The 8,412-nt window shown below is 38.6% G+C and overlaps 1 protein-coding gene across 1 annotated transcript; it reads left to right on the top strand.

Moving 5' to 3' along the window:
* The first annotated feature begins 4,724 nt into the window (after nt 1-4,724).
* LOC107077052 (uracil nucleotide/cysteinyl leukotriene receptor-like) lies at nt 4,725-5,633 on the top strand. Its single transcript, XM_015344438.2, has one exon. It carries the CDS (start codon nt 4,725-4,727, stop codon nt 5,631-5,633), a length of 909 nt encoding a protein of 302 aa, XP_015199924.2.
* The last annotated feature ends 2,779 nt before the right edge of the window (nt 5,634-8,412 follow it).

Raw genomic sequence — 8,412 nt, 5'->3', positions numbered from 1 at the left:
TGAGCAGGCACTGTTCTGATTTCAAGCCTCAGTCCTACCATATGACAACTCCTGGAAAAACATGTTTTCCCCTGCTCGCTGCGTTTTGATTGGATGCAACAAAACGCCTGACCTTGAACTTCTCTGGAGAACGGGGTGCAGCCACCCAAATATAAGTCTGCCCAAGGAGCTCAAAATTCATATTTATTGAGGGTTTCTGGCAGGATTTGACACACTAACAACTGTGTTACAAGAAAGCCACACATGAAGACAAACTAACCTGAGTGGAGACAGGGGTTTTATTGTGGTAAGATAAAGATTTTGCACTCTTGTTCTTACACATGTAGATCCTTAGGTCTTATAAAATACATGCAATGCATCCATACACCTCAATCTATTATTTATCCAGGATGTGACAGATCATGAACTCATACGCCTTCTAAAAACAAAAATGTGGTGGCTTGGGGCTGAAGAGTTTGTGAAAAATCTTTATCAATGCGAATTTGTGCTGTCTTTTACACATAGTGCACAAATATAACTAATATGAATTCCCGACAATATGTGTACAGTATTTATATTAATATAATTTCTTTTGTTTTTGTAGTAACGCACCGAGACATTAAAAAAAATCCACACAGAAAACAGAAAGTGTCATTGGAGATTCTTTTGACTTTTATTTTTTTGACAATACATTTCTTCAGTCAATAAGACTTTAATTCAGTTGGTGTCACAGTCTTTCAGCTATTAAAATAGCTTCCAAAAATTATAGTTTGTTTCTAACACTGCACTTGATATTTGATAAAAATATAGAATCTTTATTTCCAGATTAAATCTATCTTTTGTCGGTGAAAGGTATTAATAGTTAGTCTTCACAGGAAATAAATTACAGTATATCTTTTCAATTATTTTATATTTGCTTTGTGTCAGGTGAAATATTTTACACTGCAACACTTTAAATACCAATAAATCACAACCCCAAGAGAAGTTGAATCAAAATTGCTTTAGGAATTAATGTTTTCCCTTTTTAGCAACATTTTAAAGTATACAATATCCATCTAATGATGGGGGTCACAACACAAATATATTAATAATAAAACAATTCAAAAGAATAATACTGTATGAACAATTTTGGAAACTAATAACATGAAGACAAAGTTATTTGTTCATATACTATAAAATATTGCCAAATTTTCTGAAAGGGCATGCAAACGTTAGAAGACCAGATTATATATACTGCATATGGAGATTAATGAAAATTCTTACATGTTTTGAAAATGTGTTGGAGTTTTTTAGAAGAATAAGCAGAAGAAGAAAACTGTACTGGAGTAGAGCACTTTATAAAGTGAAATACATATTTATGTATCAATTAATGGTATCTCAAATGTGTAAATACAGCCTTTCAGAAAACAAAAAGCATAACTTCTGATTTTACTCCTTTACTTCACCTGGAAATCTCCCTTTGCTTTCTATCCCAAAATCTTCCTACCAAAACAAAATATCAAAATTATTTTGTAATAATAATATTGCCTGCGTATCCGCACATTGACAAGAAATATATTAGTGAGAGTATTGATATATTATCAAAGCTTGATTGATATAGCATAATAGTTTGTAACCTGTGTTACTGTAGTGTCCATGAAAGATGCTGTAAATACTGAAATATTCACCCAGGTAACGTTCTCACGCTCTCCATCCACATTATGTTTCCTAGACATTGAAATGGTCATCTTACTGAGAGTATTCAAGGAGATTTTGTTCAAATTCTATATAAAGTCTACAGTATATATAATTATGATTATATATATATAAAGTATTATTTTTTCCCTTTCCGGAAAAAAATGTGGTTATGAGACTTAGTTTCCACCTGTTTTTTTAAATCAATCTCTGTGTCTTTGAAACAGACTCTTTGTTTTAACCTGGATCTATTGTTCTTAAATTGCTTAGTAATTATTTCTGTAATGTTATCTTATCTGTTTTTCCATTATTGTGAGACTGCGTGCTAGTTACATTTCGGATTTTCACTTCAGTAGGATACGGAGGGACATGTCTGATTTCAAGGGGGGAGAATCGTGTTATCTTGTAATTAACTCGTAATCACGAGATAGAATGTTATCTACAATAACGACATACTGTAATATATGAACGCGTACTGTACTGTACGTGATTATAACGGGATAGAACAATAGTCATACAATACCTACTGTACATTACCATGACTTTCAGTTTTAAGCAGTGGAATCCGATTCCACCGGCCCACTCGTTCTTCTTTAAGGATGTCCTCATGGTTAAAACTGTGATCACATTAGGTACAAATTCTAATGTCAATCTAACGAACCCTTAATACTTTACTTTAACATTTCATTGTGAATAAACCCGAATGGAAAGTCACTCCGTGCACATTTCGGAGTGTTGCGTTATTGTCACGAACACTGAACCCACAATTCAAAGCCATCGGTAGCTTTTAGGTGCTGTTATTACACAATATAACTGTTTGTTCATGCACTCAAATGATCATTGCTACATCGTAATTACGAGATAATTTTCTCGTAATTATGACATAAACCCATTATTTTTTTATGGCGGCGATGCGCTTCCGCAGCAAGTGTATTACAGTATATATATATTACTAGGGCTTCAGGATTTAATACCAATTTAAGACTTTAGATTTTGGTAAAATCCTATACGTTTATCACAGCTGCTTGTTTATTACACATAACAGTCTTATTTTAAAATAAATCTATATGTTTACAGTAATTAGACCTTAAAACTGAAATACTGTACATGGTGAGAACAAATTCTGTTTTGTTGTGAGAAATGTTGATAAATATGATAAGGTAAGGAGATATTCACTTCATGCAGAAAAGCAAATACTAAAATATAGTACAGTACCAGCCAGTTTTATCTTCATATACTGTATCTCTAATGCTATTTATATGGAAACTGATTTTTTTAAACTGTTTATATGGATGGTTTATATGTGCATTGCTTTCACAAAAAGGGTAAACTGTTTTTCTTTTCTATTTTTTTCTTAAAGTAAGCAGTTGTATATTTGGGTATTTTGTTCTAACAAAATAAACTTTATTTCACAGTAGACAATGAGCACACACTCTGACAAGTCCTGCAATCTCTAAAACTTCTTAAAAGGGTGATTGCCCTTTCTCAGAGTGGAGGCTGGGGCTGGATTTGCACAATTAAATAAAAGAGTCCCTCCCAGCCCTACCACTTGCTGTTGTCCGTGCCTTTTCCCTGTCCAGGCTCTGCAACTCCGGTCAGCTAGTCTTCTGCAGGAGCTCAAAGGAACAGCGTTCTCCTCCCACAGTCCTTTCCAGTATATTAAATACTATATTTGTGTGATTGGAGACAGACATTGCTTCTTTCTGCATCAGTTTGTGTGTCTCTAATAAGGCGAATGAAGACCTTCTGTATCAGTGGAATACGTGTCAGAGTTTTTCCAGGTCTGTTACATCTTTATTGCACAGAGCCCTTCAAATGCCTTCTTGATGTAGATTGATGATAATGGAGATGATGATGATAAAAGTGTCTGCACATCTCTGAGTTTTATCTCTGTGACTGAAATCAAGCGGGAAAACCGCAGATAGAACAGCTGTGAGTGACTGCAGGACATGCTTTTGGCACACTGATAATGAGCAGCAATTCGTTAATTGTTATCAGCATTGCTTTCGGGAAAGGCATAAACGTCTGTCAGCTGTGGTTGATGCATCTCCATCTGAACTGCTGGGGCAGGACCTGTGGCTTCATGCTTGATCATCATGTCTGAGGGCTTATAGAACCTCTCGAGTTTGAGAAAACAACTTTCTACGCAGCATTGTGAATCACATCACTAAAATACATATTGCTTATTCCTTTATAGTGAGCCCTCCTGACTGTCTGAATTTGTTTCACTTCATAATCACCATATTGGAAAATATTACCTGAAAAGAAATCCAACCATCCATTTTCTAACCGTTTTATCCAATACAGGGTTGCAGAGGAGCTGGAGCCTGTCCTGGCAAGCAACAGGCACAAGGCAGGATACACCCTGGACTGGACAGCAGTCCATCATCACAGGACAACCACACACACACACCAGGGCCCATTTTCTCAGAAGCCAATTAACCTACCAGCATCTCTTTGCACAGTGGGAAGTCACAAAAAATAATTCTTAAATGTATTTTGACAGTTTGGGTAGTACAAAGAGATTTCATGCTGGAAACTAAACAGTCACAACAAAACCTCTGTTCGTTTTGAATAAAAAAGCTCTTGGGATATTTCTCAAAGCTCAACCAGAACATTACGACATCAACAGAACCCAAGTCTTGAATGTTTACTTCACTTCAGTCGTGTGCTATGACACAGTCGGCCGGAGTAATTGTAAGTTCCCATTGGCTAATCAAACTGGACCTGAAATTATAGGGCAGAAAACTCTGGGTTCGAGCCTGCTCTTAACAGATACAATTGTTCACATACAATTTATTACATTTCAAGGAAACATTTTGCAGATAATGCTTATAACTCGCACATTATGTGAAACACTGCTATTACAGATCACAGCACTGCTGTTACAGATCACAATGAGAGTGATCAAATGCTGCTCCTGTTTAGAGCACCCAAGTGTATTTGGGCTGGAAGAGGATAGCGCCACTTCGCTCCCCATCTTCTCTCGTTTACTGACCCATAATATCCCTTCCTGTTTCTTTCAGGAGCCCGAAGCAGCGGTTGTTTCTCTCTGTATCCCACAGGCAGTGATGGATGCGCTCAACTCCAGTTCAAGCCTCCAGCTTCACTCCCGCCCTGCCAACGCCACCGGGGGGCCGTGGGCTGTGGCTGCGGGCTGCGAGCAGCGGCCCGCCGGTGCGCTCTTCAACCTGAGCTTGCGGGTCATCGTCGTCATCGTGGGTCTGCCGGCCAACGTGATCGTGCTCTGGCTGCTCCTGCGAAAGAGAGGCATCTCCTCCAGCACCGACGTCTTCATCTTTCACCTCGCGTTCCTGGACACTTTCTTCACCTTCCTGCTGCCCCTGCGGCTGGTCAACGTGTTTGTCCTTAACAACAACAAATCGATCTGGCACGCCCAAGAGTTTGCTTATGGCGTCAAAGACATGGGGGGCCCTCTGCTGCTGTGCTGCATCTGCCTGGACAGGTACATGGCGGTGCTGCACCCTATCATGTTCTCCAGCTTCAAAGATCAGAAGTACAGGGCTGTCTTCACGGCCACGGTGCTGGCCGTCACTGTGGCCTACGCGCTGGCCAAGACCATCGGAGGGATCCTGAACTTTGACAAGATCTTCACTGTCATGATCCTCTCTGCCTTCACCTTCATGGTCTTCTGCAACCTCTCCATCCTGTGGGCTCTGAGGCGCTCGGGACCGGGGCGAGACGAGATGCATCCCATGAAGAAGAAGGCCTTCAGGGTGGTTCTCTCGATTCTGGGTATTTTAGTATTCAATTACCTCCCCCCGGTGGCCCTCTTCCCCTTCCAGGGCTATTTCTCCGCCGATGTCTTTATTTGCTATGTGCAAGATGTTGCTTTCTCTTTCTACAACATCAGCAGCAGCACTCAGCCTTTGCTGTACCTCTCCGGAGTGCGGAAGTTACCTTGCCTGTCAAGCTCAATCTGTAAACTGTGCTGCACAGCAGACACACCTGGCCAATGAAACTGAGTACCTGAACATGTACCGTACAGGGAGTGTTATTTTCTAACCTTCTCACGCATCACATGCATCACTTTGCTGAACATGTGGTACTGTACATGGGGTAACTTGTCAAAAATAAACACCTAGGAACTGAGATGTGTAAACATTCTAAAATGCAGTCAGTAGATGTCATATATTTATATCCTTCTGATACAGAATAAAGATAGCTGAGATTATGTTATGCTTTTAAGTCATCCTTCACACTACAGTTTCACATTAGAAAGATGTTTTGTTTGAGTAAATTAAATAATGAAGGAAAGGTTTGACTGTCATATCTTCTTAAAGACACATTCTGTTGCCTTTTTTAATAATACTGAATTAATAATAATTATTATTTCTTTGACATGTGACAGTGGAAAAAAGGACATGTAGCCTCCTGTGTTTTAGACTCATTTGTTCAGAGATCACCCAAGCAAAGTGAGGGAATGATCAGTGTTACAAAGACATCTTCCTACGTGGCTGACAGTCAAGACACATTTATTCCTGATACTCGGTTGCTCACTTTAGCCATATTGTTCAAATGTGTTACAATAAAGGTTTGCTACAATACCAAATAGACATCTCCTTTCTAAACTTAAACTACACTTAAATAATAATTATTAATTCCCAAGTTAGTATTTTTACATTTGACCAGGTCTATAATTTCTTGATGGTTTTTGAATGAACTAAGTGTCAACGCCACTATTGCGTAGAACCCAACAAGCTGATAACTTTCCTGTTTTTAGTGGCCGATTTACCTTTCACTGTAAGTCGGTGTCAAAATGTTTACATGTTTACCTAAAACACTCCCAAATTTATAACAATAATAATTATTATAATTATAATTTCTTGTACTTATAAAGCACTTTTAGCCCTTTATATGCAATATAAATGCAACCTTGTAATGGGGATGCACACCCTTCCAATGATCTTCCATTTTATCGAATTTCAAAAGACATATACACATTTTGTAAAGTGATTATTTTTAATCAAACTTCGAATGCTCAAACTAAAAAAATCAAAGGACTGAAAATGTAAGCAAAAACTAGAAAGAAAACTCAAAACCTAATATATGCAGGCTCCATAAGTTTTTAACCCCTTTGCTAAGGCAAACCTGAATTAGCCAAGGGGCACAACATGAGTTAGCTTCTGTGTGCAATGACAGTGGTTCACAAGATTTCAGAAAAAAATTTACTTGTAAATATCTCTGTGTGGCTTCTCAGTCAGGTAGTGAATTTCACGCGAAGATTCTACCATGAAGACCAAAGGATCTTTTAAAACACCTCAGGGATGTAGTTGTAGACAATCACAGATCAGTAGGAGAGTGTAAAAAGTCAAAAAGAGACCACATAGTCCTTTGATCACAGTGAAGTCATGAAGAAAAGGAAGGCGAATGGGTGGTCTACCCAGTCACTGCCTAGATCCAAACTGAGCAGCCAGGCAAGAAGTAAACTGGATTGGGATGCCACCACGAGTTTAACTGCGACTTTGAAAGAGCACCAGAGTTCAATGGCTAGGATGGAAGCAAATCTCCACGGGTCAGAAATACCTTACGACACAATCCTGCAAATATCCAACAGTACTCTACAAAGCTGTGTTTTTAACCCCTTTGCTAAGGTACGTATGATAGAGTGGCAAACCCATCTAAAATACCTCACATTGAGTTTGCATCAATACATTTAAGTCACACTTTTTTCTTCTAAATGCAATGTGTCATGTCTGTTGAAAACCAACACAGTGCATCATGCAGTCAACACCATCCCCATTCTTGAGTACAGTGGTGGCAGTATATAGTTATGGGTCTTTTTTTCCATCAACAAAGACTGGGAAGATTGTCAAGATTGAGGTGAACATGGATAGAGCCAAAGGCAGGCAGATCTTAGGGGAAAACCTGATTCAGTCTACTAAAGACCTCAAACCAGGGCAAAATGCACTTTTCACAAGGATAATATAAGAACAAGACCAAAGGTGAAAGTGAATGTCCTTGAGTGCCCCAGTCCTAATTTCTGATAGAAAATCTGTGGCAAGACTAGAAAATTGCGCTCTGTCAGCTATTACGTTTGCAAGGATATGCCACATCCAGAATGAAACAGGGGGATTCTTATTCTATGATTCTGATGTATAGCATTGACATTGTTTATATCAGGTTCTAAAAATAAAAGGAAGGTTACGACTGACCATATACTGTCTCAAATCTTGGAGAGCATTACTAGAGAACGTTCTGTTGTCAAATGGAATCATTTTCTGCAAAACCGTAAGTACTTTATCATTGCTTACACAAGCACCTCCAGTGAAAAACATTAAAATCAATGCTCTACAGATGACACAAAAATCGAATAGAAATATCTAATTAAACAAACCTCAGTCATTTGCTCCCAGTTGATAGATATTACTCCCACATGGGTGACACCCTATTATACACACTGAAATGATCTTCCAATAATTATTAAATTCTCACTCAATTTATAAACACATATAAAAGAAGTCACTGTTGAGTTGGTTGTGGTTGGAGATTGATGGTCAAAGAGAAGGAAGAGGGATACCATAAGCTCAGAGAGGACGAGCTTCTCAAAGGGTAGAGGAAGACCGAGAGTTGAGGTACCAGATGAAGTATGGGCAACCATTGTAAATGACCACAAATCATGGTCTTTCTCTGCATGAGGCTGGACCAATGGTGCAGCCCAATTTGACTTGTTTAATTGTGGCATCACTTGTTAGAGTATTCCGACTTGAGAATACATAAGAGATCATATATAACTTC

Source organism: Lepisosteus oculatus, chromosome 1 (genome assembly GCF_040954835.1).
Source record: "Lepisosteus oculatus isolate fLepOcu1 chromosome 1, fLepOcu1.hap2, whole genome shotgun sequence".
In the NCBI taxonomy this organism is placed as follows: domain Eukaryota; kingdom Metazoa; phylum Chordata; class Actinopteri; order Semionotiformes; family Lepisosteidae; genus Lepisosteus; species Lepisosteus oculatus.
The sequence above is the reverse complement of the archived record's forward strand: the minus strand, read 5'-3'. Positions and strand labels throughout refer to the sequence as shown.

Bases quoted from the DNA above. Each gene is read 5' to 3' on its own strand.
- LOC107077052 (XM_015344438.2), top strand. From the start codon at position 4,725: ATGGATGCGCTCAACTCCAGTTCAAGCCTCCAGCTTCACTCCCGCCCT.